At 40.0% G+C, this 18,541-nt stretch overlaps 3 protein-coding genes across 3 annotated transcripts; 2 read left to right on the top strand and 1 right to left on the bottom strand.

Annotated features, from left to right (window-relative positions):
* The first annotated feature begins 762 nt into the window (after positions 1-762).
* On the top strand, positions 763-3,108 carry LOC144642010 (neuropeptide FF receptor 1-like). Its single transcript, XM_078501013.1, has one exon. The coding sequence runs from the start codon at positions 992-994 to the stop codon at positions 2,099-2,101; it is 1,110 nt and encodes a 369-aa protein (XP_078357139.1). The 5' UTR covers positions 763-991; the 3' UTR covers positions 2,102-3,108.
* Positions 3,109-5,357: 2,249 nt separating this feature from the next.
* On the top strand, positions 5,358-7,853 carry LOC144644259 (substance-P receptor-like). The gene has a single exon (XM_078503708.1). The coding sequence runs from the start codon at positions 5,571-5,573 to the stop codon at positions 6,675-6,677; it is 1,107 nt and encodes a 368-aa protein (XP_078359834.1). The 5' UTR covers positions 5,358-5,570; the 3' UTR covers positions 6,678-7,853.
* Positions 7,842-18,339, bottom strand: LOC144644258 (uncharacterized). Its single transcript, XM_078503707.1, has 4 exons — positions 17,923-18,339; positions 16,201-16,330; positions 15,278-15,427; positions 7,842-9,071 (listed from the first exon to the last, which is right to left on the bottom strand). Exons 1-4 carry the CDS (start codon positions 18,328-18,330, stop codon positions 8,506-8,508), a joined length of 1,254 nt encoding a protein of 417 aa, XP_078359833.1. The 5' UTR covers positions 18,331-18,339; the 3' UTR covers positions 7,842-8,505.
* Positions 18,340-18,541: the final 202 nt, after the last annotated feature.

Raw genomic sequence — 18,541 nt, 5'->3', positions numbered from 1 at the left:
AATTTTTTTTATACATATTTTTTTTTGCAAAAAAGGTTGGTCTTGGCTGTTTTGCTAACATGTGCTAAACCTTTTTGGTCGTTTTACCTGCATTTTTTTAAGTCCAGCTTTTTTCTTCTCTTAACGTTTCAAACATCAAATGGACAAAAACAAATAGTCCTCAAGAAAGAAAACTGGAATAGAACGTTAAAAATAATAAAAAACAATAAATAAAAATTCAGAAAAGGAAAACATCGCGGCGAATTTTTAATTTCACCGAAACTGTTTTGCTGTAGCTTTAATTCTATATCTGAGGTTTAATTAAAAACAGGAATAGTTCGTGACCAATAATGCGGACGGAAGAATATTAACAGAGGGGCGACCTTAATTTGTTATAATTGCTTACTGCGCGCGTAAAAGCGATGTGTTAACATAAACCCCTCAGTGGGTGATTGAATATTCAATAGAAGCCTCTTTCGAGAAAGGTGTCAATTTTTTTAAATGTTCCGGTACCAACGCAAACACTCGCTTTAAAAAATAGGATAAAAATCCATTTTAAATTTGAGAGGAGGATGAGCCAAATAAATAAAATTTGAGTTACCAATATGTTTTGATGGGCATTTTTTGCGTTCCTTTCGATGCTGAACGTTAAGCTGTTTTACAAGACCAGCATAAATGCACACTAATATATTCAGTTAAAAATGCTAATTTGTACTTCTATGTGGTAGAACGGAAGATATTGACGCATTTAGCCGACAGAAAATTCCAATTAACGTACGTAAGGCTCCTGAAAAACAGGTTGGCTTCTCTGAATGATTATGTATGTATAAACAGCTGAGTACGCAAAACAAACGGGCATTCTGCAGTTAAGAAATAACTGGAAACATTTAGCGCGAGACGGAGATAGGCACATTTCCCTCAAGTTACGAGATTGAAAAAAAGATTCGACAGCAAAATCCATTCACAGAACTTTACACGTTAGAAGGCTGCCGAAAACGCTTAAATTGTGAGTATGCTGGGAAAATACTTCATTAGAAATGATTCTAGTGAAGACAACGGAACTTCATCAAGTTTCTACTCGGATCATTCGCCCATTGAACAAGGTTTTAAATGCGCGGCTTACATCATAGTTGTCGCATTATCTATTATCGGCAATTCTTTGATCATAGCAGCTTTCAAACTGAATATCAATGGAAAACTTCGCACTGTTAACAGTATGTTCATTGTGAGCATGGCTGCCGGAGACCTGCTACTAACACTGGGAAGCACTCCGGAGAGAATAACAAGAATCTTAACCAATAACCTGTGGATTGTTGAAGGAAACTTGGGGATATTCTTTTGCAAAACGACGAACTACCTAGAGAAGCTTTGCATGAATGTTTCCATCATTCACCTTGCAATGATTGCTATAGATCGCTTCTTAGTCGTATTCTACCCTCACAGAAAGATTATTACAGCGACAAGAGCTCGCCAAATTATAATCATCGCGTGGCTGGCATCTTCTGCCTACTGCGTGCCTTTGTTTTACTATGCCAACTTGCTGGAGAAAAACGGACAACTGTTCTGTAAAACTCGGCATTTTTTCGTCAACTGGCGCATTTGGTATTTGTTGTTCTTGTCACTGCTTGTACTAACACTGCTTCTTGTAGTTGCGTTGTACACAGCAATTACCATCCGACTTTGTCAAGATAAAGGACCCAGACGTCGAGCTTCGTTGATCAGCGCGCGATTAAACAATCGAGTTCTCAAAATGGTCGCCATGATCGTGTTTGCGTTCTACTGTTGTTTTCTTCCATATTGGATCGGTTGGGTATTTTGCTCCTATTATCGCAACGACGTCATATGTAGCGGAACATACGTGTTTGTCGCAATTTTTCTCCTGTACGCTAACAGTGCGGTCAATCCCGTAATTTATTCCTTCTTTAACGATAATTTTCGAGATGGATTTCGATTTATTTTTAGCAAGCTGTGCAATTGCTTTTCTGCTAGTAATGAGTCTAGTTTGTTTGAAACGCATGATTTAAGTCCAAAAGGTTTGAGCAATAAGAAATCTAGCGAAGTGCAATGTGAACATCTCAAGCTGGTTAGCAGTAGAAAAAAGGGAAATGTGTCGGCTGTCTAACACTGAACAACGAAAAAAAAAGGTAAAAATAACTTCCTTCCGGCGGATTGCATTTCAAGTACTTTTGCAATATAGCAAACAAAACACTAGACAAAGAGATTCGAAAACACTCTGAAATTCAAGAAGAAGTCGTAAATATCTAAATAATAAAAGTAATGGGTATAAAGGCTGGTGTAGCGATAGTGCATGATATTAATTCGAATGAAAATGATAAATGGTTGTTTTTTAGTCAAGGAAACTTTTGATCCATTTCCTCTCCACTCTCATAATTTATATATCAAGGGCTCTTCTTTCGCTTTCAAGAATGGCTAACGAATTTAGACCGGACGGTATTGTATAGAGCCGGTAAGTTAAGTTCAATGTATTGTAGTTTGTAAAGTACCATTCTCGACCCCAAAGCCGCTCGTCCCTTTTAGCCGGCTGAGCCTGGGGCACGAGAAACAAGCGACTCTACAGACACATAATTTGATTGGCTGGATCCCTAACAAGTTTAGCAAATCAAATCAACCGTTTAAAAATTTCTTTGTTGTAAGAGACTTTATTCCAGTTGATTTGATTTGCTTAATCTGAAAGTCCCTTTGTTGAAAATCTACATTCTCGTCCCCATAGCCCTTTCGTTTCTCTTAGCCGGCTGAGCCTTGGCACGAGGAAACGAAGGGCTCTGGGGACACAGGATTTCCAGTCCTAGATTCTAGTACTTCCGGTCTTCATGTATGCAGTCATGACGTTTCAAAAGAATGTATGAGAGAGTCGTTACGTTTTCGACTTCCGTTTAGGAATTCTTTGTTCCAAACGGCCAATCAAAAAAATTCGAATTAATTCAAAAATCCTGTGTTCCCAGAGCCCTCCGTTTTCTTGTGCCAAGTCGGCCAAGAGAAACGAAAGGGCTATGGGGACGAGAATGGAAAATCTAGCCAATAAAAGAGTCACTTGTTCCTCGTGCCCAGGCTCAGCCGGCTAAGAGGGACAAGCGACTCTGGGGACGAGAATGGTAAAGTACGACAAAGTTGGACAAAGTTACAATAAATGGTTTATTTTATGCTACTGATATAATTAAAATGATTGAGTTGCTCCCTTGTAATGCTTAACCTACAGTACATGGTTCACTGATGTACAAACTGTTTTCATCGACTAACTGTGTAAGGCTGTTACACAATATACAACAAACGCCCCTCAACAGATGTCATCCCGGTGGAGGGGGTACTCTTCAAAAATTTAGGTAGAGGTGTTCGGTGCTCTTCCTAAAACCCTTACTCCATTTCAGACCAAAATATGGGATTTCCTCTGCCCTATTCCAGACCCGACCCAAAAACCGATACCTTACTTCAGACCACACCCTACCCAAAGGCTGCTTTGGTTTGCGTAAACACTTAGAAAGGGCTTGAAATTCCCGACGTTATTATTAAATTTCTGAGAAGGGAATAATAACTTGCACAAAGTGTACTTTCTTTTGAAGTATTATACCTTATTCCTGACCTAAGTGCACAAGCCATACCTTATTTCAGATCCGGCACAGCGGCGCGAAAACCATACACTTGGCGCCGATTAAATTAATATCAAATTGGATTAATGCATATCACTTTGAAGCCGATTCTCTTGGCGCCTTTACTGATCAGTTTTTTAAAATAGTTGTTAAAAAAAATAATTTTTTTGGTATATTGCCCAAAGCGTAACTAAGGTAACGCTGGTCAGTAACGGCAAAACCGCTCAAATAGCTGTTATTGTAGTACCCAGCAGTTTGACACAAACAAGGCGAAGGATCATTCTACACTTTTAACCGATGTGTTGACCCTTTCGCCTCGTTTGCATACTATACCTCATTTCTGAACAAAAGCATATATTCTCGCAGCCTCAACTGTTATTAAGTATTGGTTCATTTACCATTTCCACATCTCCCACAAAACACCTTGTTTGCCCCCCAAAATTTTGCATAAGTATTATTTTTAATTTCTCTTGCGACAACAGTATATCCCAAGAGAAATTGAAAGCAATGCTTATGCAACATTTTTTTTTTTTTTGGGGGGGGGGGGGGCAAAAAGGTGTATTATGGGAGATGTGAAAGTGGCGAATACTAAGCTTGCGTATATTGAGTTATGGATGCACGCGGGAAGTAGAAGCGTAAGAGTTCAACACCGCGCCACAAATTTTCCCGCCTCTTAATCGCACGATCACTTCGTTTACGTCAAAAGGAAATGTCCAAGTATTTTAAAATAAAACAATTTTTCATTCGCCCTTATTGGATACGAGAGGTTAAAGCCAACTCCGGAGTAAACGATGGGAACTCCCAGCTATAAAACTCGACTAAGCTAGAATGCAAATGCACACGTTATCTTATATACGCACGGTCCGTGCGTATGCCATGATCGCTCAATTAGGAGTTAGATAGGGCTTGCGCGCGTTATGTTATAATAACAACTATATTCAACTATTCTTTGGCTATTTGTAAAAGGCAACTCCCTAAAAGTTAGGATTTTTTGTATTAAGGATTTTTTTCCTTCCCTCCTTCTTCAAAATTGCTAAGTTTACTTTGGAAATAAATGCATAAATGTACGCAGACGTTAATTTGACACTGTGCGTTGTTCAACGAGACAAGGCCAGCAGGTCTTGCCAAATTTTAAGAAAATTGCAAAATGGGTTATATTAATTACGTGAGCTTTTAGTGGCAATATTTGATGTGAGTTTGGTAAACAGAGAAGGAAGATAGTCAGTCGATATAGACAGGGGGATCAAGAAATATATATTCACAAATTTTCTTTATGGAGATCAAGTCAGGAAAAAATTTCAATACAGTCGGAGGGAAATGGCTTGCTCGGTTTCACCTGCTAAGGTTTTTTGTCCATGTTTTGTTATTTTTAGATGAAGAATTATCATTGCTAAGTGCTTTCAAGGAGTCTGGTGTTGTGCTCAAATACAATCACTGACAATGGAATATCTGCTGTCAGACCTTTTTAGCAATGAAAGGTGCCAATTTTCAAACTTAGCAAAACAATGCTCTTGCTTATTGAAAATTCTAAATCCTAAGTGAAGTTGAAAATATTATCCTCACGCGTACGAGAAAACAAAAAAGATATTTTTATACAAATCTGTAACTTCCTTTCTTTCATTCCGAGCCTATTTTTTGGCGCCTTTTTCCAAGTAAATCTATCTGTTTACCTGTTTGAAGGCGAATATTAAATGTTTAATTTGCTTAGGTTGAATAGAAGGATTTCTTTCTATACAAATAATTAACGAAAATTCAAATTTTGCAGGTAAGCCTTATCCCTGAATAGAGCTAGACTCTACTGAATACATAATTTAACTCAGTGTCAGGTATGATCGACAAAACAAGCTCCGTTTCACAAAAACCATCGAGCTGCGATAAAATGGAAATTTCACTTGCTTTAAGTTGTTTTACTTTGTCTCCGAATGGGAAAAAATAACAGCGATTTATATTTTGGAGAACTGGAGGCGATCATAAAGTTGCGAATCTATGGCGGAAAAAGACTTCATGGGGAATAGTTCAAGTGAGGATTTCACAAGCTCGCCAGGTTTAGGCTACTTACGTTACTCGCCTATAGAGAAAGGTTTCAAATGCATGGCTTACAGCATAGTCGTCGCCTTTTCTATTATCGGCAATTCTTTGATCATAGCAGCTTTCACACTAAATGTCAATGGAAAGCTCCGCACTGTCAACAATATGTTCATAGTGAGCATGGCTGCCGGAGACTTGCTACTAACACTGGGAAGCACTCCGGAGAGAATAACAAGAATCTTAACCAATAACCAGTGGATTGTTGAAGGAAACTTGGGGATATTCTTTTGCAAAACGACGAACTACCTAGAGAAGCTTTGCATGAATGTTTCCATCATTCATCTTGCAATGGTTGCTATAGATCGATTTTTAGCGGTGTTTTATCCTCGCAGGAAGATTATCACAGCGACAAGAGCTCGCCAAATTATTGTCATTGCTTGGCTGGCATCTTCTGCCTACTGCGTGCCTTTGTTCTACTACGCGAACTTGCTGGAGAAAAACGGAAAACTGTTCTGTAAAACTCGACATTTTTTCGTCAACTGGCGCATTTGGTATTTGTTGTTCTTGTCACTGCTTGTACTAACGCTGCTTCTTGTAGTCGCGTTTTACACAGCAATTACAATCCGACTATGGCGCGGTAAAGCACCCAGAATGCGAATTTCGTTCAGAAGTCGCATCAGAGCGCGCTTGAACAGACGAATTCTCAAAATGGTCGCCATGATTGTGTTTGCGTTTTATTGTTGTTTTCTTCCTTATTGGATCGGGTGGGTGTTTTGTTCTTATTACTCAAATGACCTCGTCTGTAGCGATACATACGTTTTTGTTTCAATTTTTCTCTTGTATGCTAACAGTGCGCTCAATCCCGCAATTTACTCATTTTTCAACGATAATTTTCGTGTGGGCTTCCGATTTATTTTCAGCAAGCTGTGCAAATGTTGCGCTAATAGGAAGCGTGAAAGGTACCTTCAGCATGAAATAAAGGAAGTCTGCGTCATCGGAAAAGATTTGCGCAACATAGAGGGAGCACGTGGTAGGGTTCAATGCAAAGCTATCCAGAAAATGTGACTCTAGAAACCAGCAAAGCGTACAGGTGTAGATTTCAAGACGTTTATTGCTATAAAAACAACAAAAATTAAACTGATTAAATTGGGAGAAAAAGTTACACTGGAAATTGTCTGTTCCAAGTGCTACATTTATTTCTTCAAACGACACTTAAAGCTGAAATATAATTACATGCCATCCAAACAGCTGACGATAATGAGGCAAAAATATTGTAGGATCGGTATGTGAGAAAGTTTAATCCAACTTAGAATGGACAGCGTTATATTGCGTTATATTTCTTGAGAAACGAAACAGTTGCCAAATATCACTGTTTGGAGAAGAAAAAACAAGCCATGGCCTGATCAAACGAATATCATGTCAACGCGCTGCTGTTGACAAAAATAACAAACTGTCATTTTGAGCCATTTTAACACTCTTCTATGTGAATATAAATTATATTTAAAATGTTAAATTCACCAACAGTTTAATTTAAAACAATTAAAAGTATTAGTTTAGAAAGTATGATAAAGAGAGAAGAAGGAGGAAAGCCTGTTTCATGGTTTTTGTTTTTTGGGTGACTCCTCCCTGTCATGAGACGGAGGGTCTGGATGGGGTGCAGAAATTTCAGTTATCAGTTTATTTCAGCCCATTTCTCAGCTATTAGTAAATTTCGCAAAAAGCAAATAAATACAAAACAATAAAATAAGTGCATCATTTCTTAGCTGATATACTAAGATAGCTGATATACAATTTTCAGACCCTCTGAATGGATTTGTGTTCGGTGGTCTCCGCCACACTGGGGCTCCTAACTATGTCATGTTTGTTTAATATTTGTTTGACATACACGGTTACAACAAGTGTATAACACACCGTGTATAACGGAATAAAGTAGCTTTACCTCGACTAGCTTTCTTACAGTGATAATGAGCCATTGATTCATGGGTCCCGCAGGTTGAAACAATTGACTCTGAAACCCTTTCATATTTTATTTCTGTGGCAGCTATTAATAAATCTAGGAAGCTTTGTTACAGAAGCTGGAAATGTAATTATTAAGGAGATTCCTGTTTAATTAAATATCATGCTTTTATTTATTACAATACATTAAAACAGTTTGGGTTTCCTTTGCGTTATCCGAACTATTCTTTTTGATTAACTTACACTATAGTGCAACTAAAACCACTTTATTCAAATCTGGTGCCAATAAAGTAGCATGGTTATTTACTAGCCGGAAGCATTTATTTCCAACTGTATGTCAACAGAGAGTAAGATATTTGGAACTGTCGAGTTCGATATATTTTAATGCTTTTATCTTGAAATTAACTTGTATGATGATTTGGCTAGATTGACAAGAAGTTAATACTGCGCGCTCGTGCAATTTTGGTGAAATTGCCATACTTACACCAATTTATATTAAGATTAAAAAGCCAATAATCAGTCAATGGCTTCATTTTAAAGATACTAAAATAAATTATTGACAATATTCATTTGAATGAGTTCTAATAATGTCAGGCAAAATTGCAGGTTTAAAATTTGGTGTTGATCTCTGCTGATTATTTTACCTTCTTTTTAGTGTTAAAAAGTCTCTGAATGGGCGCTTTGCAGCTAACGGTACAAAATAATACCTTGCTGGAGGGAGGGCAGGCTACGCACTGGGAAAACCAAAACAAAGCGACTTCAACCAGCCATGCAAGCCTGACTTTCCTTTGCTTCGAATGTCCAAGAGCTTAGCTTGCCCTCCAGCATAGCGGATTTTGTACCATGTGGCGGTAAGCTGCAAAGGGCCTATTAACCTAATGCTATCGAATAGTCTAAATAGGTCCTAGAGCTTCCCGACAAGTGTCCCAGCCTTTACTTAACGAGCATACACTTCCCATGTATCGCCCGGTGATACCGTGGACACGGCATCAGCTTCATCATCACACCAATACTGCGTCTGTGGACGTAACGAAAACGATTTCTGTTCAGCAGTCCACCTGGACACTTCACGGTAGATCCTCCAATCGCCACTGTGCGAGTAATAACCCCATTCATTGACCTCAGCCTGCGTCCCGTTGTTTCCCCATTTGGCGCAGTTTTGAGACAGAGTCGAGTTATCATCCGGGAGTCTGATGAATGAATTGCACGCCGAAGCGCGCATGTCCGGGCTCAACAAGAAGTAATCAAGTACACCGTAACCAACGGAATCGTTCTTTGTCATAACGTGAAAAATGCTACCCTGTTGCTTCTTGTAGCAGTACCACCGAAGCTGTTTCATGTTGACTGCTTCTCTCAGCTCTTTGACGCCGCTTTTCGAGACGAACAGAAAATTATCTGTATAATTTGAAATAGATTTGTAATCGTCGTCCAACACGGCGTTCTTCGTCCAGAATTCAGTGAGATTTTCTGGAATAGTAAAACGCTTCAGCAACGTCCATCCACCTAAAATATTAAATAATAACTGATAAAGTTTTTAAGAATCTACGTCCGAGATGGTTTATTTTGATACAATTTATCGTTTCATTGTTAGGTCCTCTTTGTATATCTTCCATAATTTTTCTTCAGTTGGTTACAGATTACAGTTGTTTGGACTCCATATTTATTCTTCGAGCACATGTTTCTACAACCCCTAGAGGGGTACAACAATTCTCATTCACATCCGGGCTACAAAACAATACAAAACGACTATCTACGTTCGGCTTGTCACGCATCGTCCCTCTCCTAGTCTACTTTCCTCCTCCACCTCGCAACTTCGGTAGCATTTGCGATTCCTTAAAGCAACTTATCATCCTTCGACTTATCATCCTTACACTTGACGAACATCTCTCCCTCTCCGTCCTCTGTGGAAGGGTGACTTCAGTTCACTTCTTCATCAACATCCTCCATCTCTCCCTCCTCTAATCCCATTTTCTTTCATACTCTCTGGTGAGCTTGTAATGGGCGGGAGTGTCAATTCAACAGCTCCATTTGTACAGTTTGCGATTGGTCGTTTAGCATCCCGACTTCACCTGGACAGTCGCAGCACGGCACCTTCCATCTCTGCCAACATCACTGCCGGACACCCCCATCTTCCAATTTCGCTTTTCTCTTCATCACTAAGACAACTTCTCCTTCTTTTAAAGATTTGGCATGTCTTCCAAACTTCCCCCTGTGAACCCAGCACTTGATGTAGGTATTCTTTCTTCCAGTTCTTCATGAGGACACTTTTTCTCCTTATTCATCTTTTCTTCTCTTTTTCTTCTCCAGACAATCATGGCCCAACAACACTACAGGCCTTTAACAATGCCCACTAACCTCTCCCAGGCTCCTCCCCACCAAGTCCGCGTTCCACCACAAATTCCACTTCTTTTCTTCTTTTAACCCACTTACTGCCGCCACTTCCTTTAACTGACACCTCTTCTTTCTATCTCTCATGCCTGAGTCAACCTTCTACAACAACACGTCATTCAATAGCTCTAACTGACATGAGGTAATATAAAAACCTTCTGTTATCCTTCAGTAACGGTCCTCCTAGATCCTCCAGTATTCAAAGGACGCTTGCAAGTTACACGACACCTAGGTAGAGGAGGTGTCTGTTCATGCAGGAGCCGCCAAGAACCTGTACATTTCCTCACTTCCGTATCACTGAGACTGATTTCTTAGGCGCAGGATCCAAAGTCCTTGGCGTCTCATTCTCTGTCGCAGTACATGTCTGCACAATTTTGAAAACACATTTTAATACACTGATGGAGTTCCTCAATCGCTTCACTTTTCTCGGCCCCCCATCCTGATTTCCTCCTTCAAACGGGTGTAGACTGCAGACTAGACTGGCGGTAAACTGGTTGGCCTTTTCCATGACTCTAACTCCCTCCAGAAAAACTTTCTTTCACTTTTTCAGTGACCATTTTGCATATTGCAACTCTTCTGAGGTCAGCTATTTGGGTTTTTAGGAGATTGCGCCATTAGCATCACAACATTCTCAAATGCGAAGGTACTTGCTCGTTCGGGTTGGGTCAAAAATTTCCTCCACATATTTGGGTTCTTGATTGTCAGCTACGGCCATCATCAGCAATCAGTATCTTTCATTCTTTGATGCTTCGGCCATTCTGCCTCAGGTCGTTTCAACCTTCCGCCGCTCCACCAAATTTCGCCCAGAAACTGAGCTACCTCATACCCCGAGTAGGTGTCCGCAGGGTTTTCATCTGTTGGAACCCACGACCACACTCCACCAACACAGTAATCTCTTCCACGCGGTTAGCTACAAACTCCACCCACCCGTCCTTACTTATCCACGAGAGAGCAACACTGGAATCTGTCCAGGAATTCATATCATCTTAAGACACCGCTGTACTCATCTCATGTTCAGGTCGAGCTCCTAGTAAGGCACCAAAAGTTCTAGGCGAGGTATCGTGTCTCCTTCGGTGGGGCAAGTCTACATTTCGAAGCAACAAATTCACTGACGTCTCATTTGTGTCTGCAACACAATGTAGGCTGCCGCAGCATAGGCTCTGGAGGAGGCATCACAGAAAACATGAAGTGACAGTTTTGTGTACTTGCACTGAGAGGGAGTTATTCCCAACCATCGGTTTACTCTCAATGGTTTCCTCCTGAGAACCCTTTCATACCTCTTCGATACGCCTTCGCAAATCCGGGTCACTTCCTCATCCCATCCATTTCTCTTTCCAACATCTTGGACAATAATCTTCAATGGAGTGACAGCAGGGCTCACTACCCACATGGGTCGTAAATCTTAGACAGGCAGGACAACACTTCTCGCTTTGTAAGTTTCTTGGGTACCATATCTTCAATCAAAAGTGGAAGAAGTTCATCAATTTTAAGTCCCAACTAACCCCAAGTACTTTGTGGAGTTGCTGCACTTGGCTGTCTGAAAACTCATGGAGCAGATTTTCATCGTTGGATCGAAATTTCCGCAGGTTAAAGCCACCATCTTTAAAGATACGCACTGCTTCATGCCAGAACTCCCTTGCTTTCTCAGTGTTCTCCATTGAGTTCACCGGATCATCCATGTAAAGGTTGCGAAGAAGCTGGGAAGCCATTTCTGATTCACCGTGAAACCCTCTAAATGCTGTTTTAGGACTACTTGCAGAGAAATGGTGAGGATTTGGCACCAAAGAAAACCTTCTTGTATCTGTACACCTCGATCTCCCCTTGCAGGTTGAGCCACAAGAAGCAACAAACATTTCGGTCTTCCTCACGAAGCGACAGCTGGAGAAATGCCTTTTCAAGATCGCCAACAACACCAACTTTGCCAACTCTGAAACGGAGAAGTATGCCCCACAACAGCGGTAAAAGGTTTGGTCCTTTCTCAAGGGCATCGTTAAGAGAAAGGCCTCCTTCAGACTTAGCTGAGGCATCGTGTACAATACGCAGTTTAGTTGTCTCTCGATCAGGCTTAACAACTCCTCGATGTGGAAGATAGGACTGAGGAATGCAGGCTTCTGGTAGCAGCTCAATGTGACCCTCTTCGAGGAGTGTTTTTAACTGAGTGTCATATGCTGTGTACTCTTCAGGCGTCAACTTTCTCACCATGCGACGAAGCCTTGTTTCACAAAGGGCCTTGTTAAGTGCTAAATGCTTTCGGGCTTGAGGTTTCCAAGGCCACGACACAACATACTTCCCAGATTCATCGCGTTGGATAGCATTCTTTACCTCCTGCTCAAGGTCTCGTTCCAACACCTCCTCCTGTGCAACACCAAGGTGGTCCAAAGTCCAAAAGTTCTGAAGTTGTTCATGAATAGAGGCTCGAAATGCATGGACATGAGCTCTGGCAGCCACACCCGCAAATGGAATGGATCCACTTCCACCATGAAGGACCCACCCAAAAATTGTTGGTGTTCCTTTGAGGCCGTTCCTCAATTTAACTGTCATACCTTGGACAATGGTGTCATAGCAATCTTCGCCAAACACAATACCAATGCTATCTGTACCAGGGCCAGCAAGATCAGCAAGGACTGGACAACACCAACAACCTCTTGAAGGGCTCGATAGGACTCAGGCTCCACCCTCTCAAAACACCAGACAACTCATCCATCACTACAGCTTGGAAGGTAAAGGTATTTGGAAGATTTACTCCTCTTGCAGTCACCTCAACAACATCGAATTCGCCTTCCAGCACATCTCCAAGTGTCTCAATCCGCAAATGACGTTTGCCCACAACTCTCTTTGGTACATTTGCAGCCAAAAATGAAGAATCATTGTAAAAGTGGCCCCAGTGTCACAAGTGCTCTTACAGCCACATCCCCAATAACAACACACACAGTTCTCATCATCACGCCAGCAGTTTTGATGTCAGCATTCTTAGCGGAAGACATTACAGCAGCGTTTGGAGGTTGAGACGACGGTGGCAAATGACTCTGGTTAGCTGGTGTATAAGGAGGGGCAGCAGGATTCCAACTTGGGTGGTTTGGTGGGTTACTGGTACTTGGAGTGGGGTTTTGAACTTCTGGAATTTTCACTCCACCAGTCTTGCATAGTTGAGGGATATGGGATCCTCTCCCACACGGGCATGGTTTTCGAAAACCGCATGAAGCCATCCGGTGTCCACGTCGAGCACAACTAAAGCAAGCCCTTATTTCTTTCACTTTCTTAAAGCGATCATCAACCGACATAGGTACAGAGCACTGTTTAGGACTATGTGGACCCTTGCAAAAGGTACAGGTTACAGATTTAGCCATTAAACCAGATACAGTTGGCAACAAAGTTTTTTCTTTTTCGATAGACTGGTGCTGTTCTACCTCAACAGGCTGGTCAGCACTCTCTCGGATTTCCAGTTCCTGTTCCAAAAATTTCAGCAGCTTCGAAAATGTCACATCTTCCTTTGATAAGCCAGCTTTTTCTCGGGCCCACACCAATCTCCAATCCTTGGGAAGTTTTGATTCGATCAAAGGCATCAAAAGGGATCCATATTGTTCAGTAGTAACTCCTTGTACTTCAAGCGCTCGCACAGTTGCAAAAAGCTCATCCAATGCATCTCTCATAGCTTTATTGGATTGTTCAAGTGGTTTCATGTCTGCTAGTTTAGTCATTAGGCAATTTTTTTGCACTTCATCCTTGCCATAGCGTGATGTCAGGCGTTGTACAGCGACTTCATAGTTTGCCTCTTCAGTTTTGATGTTTGCAATGTATCCTGCGGCTTCGTTAGATAGCAGGGACTTTAAGTAAACAAACTTCTGCACGGTAGGTATTTCAACGTTATCATGTATTGCTACTCTGAAAATGTCCAAATCTGGCCAGTCCAACACATCGCCCGAGATTTCCTAAGGTCATCTTTGGCAACTTAATTTTAGGCGTACTTGACGTATGTTTTGGTGATGGAGCAATGGGTTCCTCCACTCGAGTAACTTCAGGCAAGTCGGACTCAATCATGTTTCTAACAGCGTCGAAATCCCTTTTCATCCAGCCTCTCAACCCAGTGCGGGCTCTCCTCAGCTGATCAATTTGTTTCGTCTTCATTTCGATCGGCGTTGGCGACAGACGAAAGTAAACAACACTCGAGGCTAGCGATTAAACACGTCGCGGGTCACCTATTTGGACTCATATTTATTCTTCGAGCACATGTTTCTACAACCCCTAGAGGGGGGTACAACAATTCGTGCAATGTCACATCCGGGCTACAAAACAATACAAAACGACTTATCTAGAACGTTCGGCTTGTCACGCAATGTCACGTCCGATCTCTAGTACAAAACGGCTAGTCTAGAAAGTTAAGCTTTCAACAACAGTCAACTCTTTGTTAGTGGACACCTCTATAAGATGGACACGTCTATTAGACCTGATGTTGGTCCCGTCTTTGCCGTTTTTTAAGTCATTTCAGTTACAGTAACTCAATTCACTAAAGGCGGTCACCTCTCTAAGACGGACAGTTGAAGCCACGGCCCTGACTGCGTCCGCCTTAGAGAGAGAGCTGAATGTGTCACCTCGTTGTTGTTCTTCTTCCTTAAAAAATATTATTTCGAGTTTTTCTTCGATTTGATGGGACTTATACATACTACTTATTAACCGAGAGTGAGGTCATTACAGGGGAATCTCAGACCGAGGCCTTGATGTATTGACCGAGCGACAGCGAGGTCAATACATCAGGTTGAGGTCTGAGATTCCCCTGTAATGACCGAACAGACAAGGTTAATAAGTTATTTATTATATGGCCTTTAAGCACTATTTAAAAAAAAGAGTATAATCAAGGGAAAAAACACTGGAGGTAAACTCGCACTCGCTCTCTGTGGCTCTCTTCGTCCCTCATACTAAAGAAGTATCGGTATGCTTATATTTTTCTTTCAGTTTTCGAAAGATAGTTATATTTTGTTGGCATTTTTTGTTGTTTTTGCCCCCTCGCTAGTAGCTTTTACTCACAACTCAAAAAACTGTCGAGCCGAGAAAATTTTCATAATGCCCGGTCATTACAAGAAAATAATGCCCGCTCAGCAGCCAATCAGAGCGCGCTTACTATTGTAGCCATATAATAAATCACAATAATGCATTAATAGATCGTAGCTACTGAAATGAACCGAGATCTGAACAGCCTTATCAAAATCTTTTTTGGCGTCTGTTTATCAAGAAATGACGCCATTTAGGTATTCACCTTTTTTCAGTTTAGCCTACGCGTTTGATATTACACAATCTGATTGAAGTCAAATAATATAGAAGCTCACCTCCATCAGTTGTCATGTCACAATACGCGACAAAGGAATTGTTGGAGCCATCAGGTGCAATCCAGTACTCTCCATCCCCCTGTGAGTAAACTTGCCTGTTCGCAATATCCTTGCAAGATAGTCCTGGCTTACTTTTGTCCTTTCCAAGGGCTAATTATTTGAAAGCGATATTAATTAGTTAAGTGCATTTGCAATCGGAGGTTAGATTCTGTACGTCTTGTAATTGGTCGAGTGAGCTGCATGATAGAGTGGTTTTCAATGAAGTGTCGTAAAAAAAACAAAGCAATTACAAGAACCAATTATAACAAAAGCAAACACCACCATGAGCCAATGAGAACGTAATACACGTAGCCGGCGCAAAGCGCGGGAAAGTGCGTATGACCAAGTCGTAATTAGTTTTGATTGAACACCTGATTGGATGAGTAGATAGCGCGAGGTTTTTTAAGCCAAACACGGACCGCAATAAAGCAAAACCCAAAAAATTCCGGATTACTTTTTACACTTCATTGAAAAACACTCTAGTATGGTAATTAGTTAAGTTAGCTTTGATAATGATTCGCCGAAAGGCACTTTCTATGAGAGGACAGAAATCTGACTGAAAGTCATTTATTTATAATAAGTTGTCCTTCGGCTTGTTTTTTTTTTGGGCCAAGAGCCTCGAGAAGAGTTTCTGTAGTCACCTGCAAGTCATATACTTTGGGTGTAAAACCTCCCATTTACAACCTCTAACTCGCTACGTTGGATTTCTTTTCACGCTACCGATTGCCCTAAATTCCACCATCAAATCTGATTCATAAGTTCTCAAGATCTGTTCAAACTTCCTAGAAAAGCAGAATCTCCCTCATTGATATGTGACCAGCAATTTTTCGAAAGTGGAATGACCATATACGTACAAGTATGTCAAATATGTATCACCGCCTTACCCGGAGGAGTTTGTAACAGCTGGCAATTCGTTCCATGGTAGCCAACAGGACACAGACATACATACTGTCCTTGGTTGTAATCAGGAACACATGTTCCATCGTTTTTGCAAGGAGAATGTAAACAAGGAGTCTAAGAAAATGATATAAAATAATAATAATAATAATAAAAAACAATAATAATAATAATAATAATAATAATAATAATATCAATGAAGTGCACAAATTTTACGTATTACGTATTAATATGATCAAATGCACATGGCATAAACCACATTATAAAGAAATATTAAGATACTTATAATAAATACTCTTCAATCTTTTAAAAAGCTATAAAAGAATATAAAAATTCAAATATCTAATACTTGAAGACATATAAGAAACTAAATTATTAGTGAATATTAAGTAAAGTTAAAACTAATAATTAGCTTTTCTAGAGAGGTGGGTCTTTAACAACGATTAATATCTATTAATATGCCTCTCTCGTTACGTAACTATTGTGGTAAATTGTTTCATAATTTCGGAGCAGCCGCCGGAAAAGCAGGGTCTAATAAGAAGTACAAAAGTATAAAAGTCTCACTAAATGAGTTGGTGCCTTTAATATAACAGTTCCAGACGTTTCGGGATTGCCCTCGTGGAAAGACAGGACTAAGCCCGAACTCGACTTACTCGCACTTTCAACTCTTTGTGGCTTTATTATACTTTTGTACTTTTACAAGTGCCACGCAGCACAAGGAAATTATTTTTCCATTTATCATTGAATATCTAATAAGAAGTAACTGTCCTCTTGTGTACCAGCAAACGACTGAGCTTCAAGTTTGTTGCATACGTATAAAACCGACAGCATCTCTAAAAGAATTGTACTCTCTGTATAATTCTTGGTAATGAGAAGACATGTACCTCTTTGGTTGATTTTAACTGAATTTTAAGAAAGTGTCACTTCCAAAATTATGAATATTTCCGCCCTGCCGTTCTTACAAGTAAAATGGCACTCTCTCAGCTTACATATTAGTATAGGATTTATTTATCTTCAAGGTATAAAAAGCTTAAGAGTTTATTTCAAACTAATACCTAGAAAAAACTTTTGTTCAGCATACCGAATGGTTGGGTCCAAGTTTCGTCGCGAGCGGTTTTGCCGGGACTGTGTCACGGATTTTAGCTAAATTTAGGCATGTGAAATGACCATCAAATTCGGTGAAATATAAAAAAATAAAATAACCTCTTAAGACAGTGAAGCAACATTTCAATAACACAGTAAATACAAAAGGAGGTACGGATGACCCAAACTGACGAAGATTGAAACAGATTGCAATATGGGTTTTTGATATATAGTTGGGCTGAACAGTTTTCAAAGTTAATCTCGTTGCATGTAAATTTAAATTATAACGCCGGGGTAACATATTTGGTTGCAATGAAGCATTAGTTTTGTCATTTGGATCCATAATTCCTTTGCAAACATCAAGTTTCATAATTAATTAAACTTAACTCAGCCGTGACACGTACAGTCCCTTTAAACCCGTTAAATTTTAATCGTCGACTAAGGAAGCCTTTGATTCTTTCCTCAGCTAGGACGACAAAAAATGCAATTACGTTTTCCCATGTAATATTATTCCGAAAAATTTCTTCTTTATAACTTTTGACATGTTATGTATGATAAAACGTGAAGGAAAAGAAAATTTAAAAATTAAAAAAGTTAATTTAAAAAAAATTAAAAATACAACTTACTACAATGCTCCAATGGTCAAATTCTTCGCTGTTTTCAAAATTCTGTGAGGCGTTATATAAGTCCGTTGGCAAAAGTTCACACGTCATTAAACCGTTGTTTTCTACGATACCTTCCTTGATATTAAAAGAAAAACATGACACATGACGTAAACATGTTAGGGCGCACTCAGTTAAAATACGAACCAGAAAAGAACTAATTTTCTCCACATCAAGGACATGGTTCTTGTGTTGGAAAAAATGCGAGAAAGCTTCATTTGGGCCTATCGAGAACCAAGTATGGTCATTCTCGTCCATTCCAAATATTGTGCTCTTTTGCGTATTATACAACAAAATGCCCACAACAACGATACATCGAAGAAAATACATTTTGGGCTCCATAAAGTGCTTGTTTAGCTCTCGACAGAACATTCACTAGTATCTTCTGTTTCACCTGTTTTACCGTCTGAAACTAAGTAGCAATCAACAATCTCTTAAGTTAAGCTTTTAGCAAAGGCATCGTGGGATACTTTCAAAACAAAATTTATTTTTCGGAAGTAACCTTTTTTAATTAGTTAGAACTGAACAAAAGAAAAAAACTAGCAATCTGTCAGTTTTCTCTCTTGTTATTAAAAAAGATTCA

The sequence above is a fragment of the Oculina patagonica genome, chromosome 2 (genome assembly GCF_052425735.1).
Source record: "Oculina patagonica isolate OP01 chromosome 2, crgOcupat, whole genome shotgun sequence".
Lineage (NCBI taxonomy): Eukaryota > Metazoa > Cnidaria > Anthozoa > Scleractinia > Oculinidae > Oculina > Oculina patagonica.
This window is presented reverse-complemented; position numbering and strand designations above follow the sequence as displayed.

Bases quoted from the DNA above. Each gene is read 5' to 3' on its own strand.
- LOC144644258 (XM_078503707.1), bottom strand. From the start codon at position 18,330: ATGTTCTGTCGAGAGCTAAACAAGCACTTTATGGAGCCCAAAATGTAT. The intron at 16,331-17,922 runs GTAAGTTGTATT...TCATTTTCTTAG, and splicing joins TTGACCATTGGAGCATTGTA to ACTCCTTGTTTACATTCTCC. The intron at 15,428-16,200 runs GTAAGGCGGTGA...TCAAATAATTAG, and splicing joins GCTGTTACAAACTCCTCCGG to CCCTTGGAAAGGACAAAAGT.
- LOC144644259 (XM_078503708.1), top strand. From the start codon at position 5,571: ATGGCGGAAAAAGACTTCATGGGGAATAGTTCAAGTGAGGATTTCACA.
- LOC144642010 (XM_078501013.1), top strand. From the start codon at position 992: ATGCTGGGAAAATACTTCATTAGAAATGATTCTAGTGAAGACAACGGA.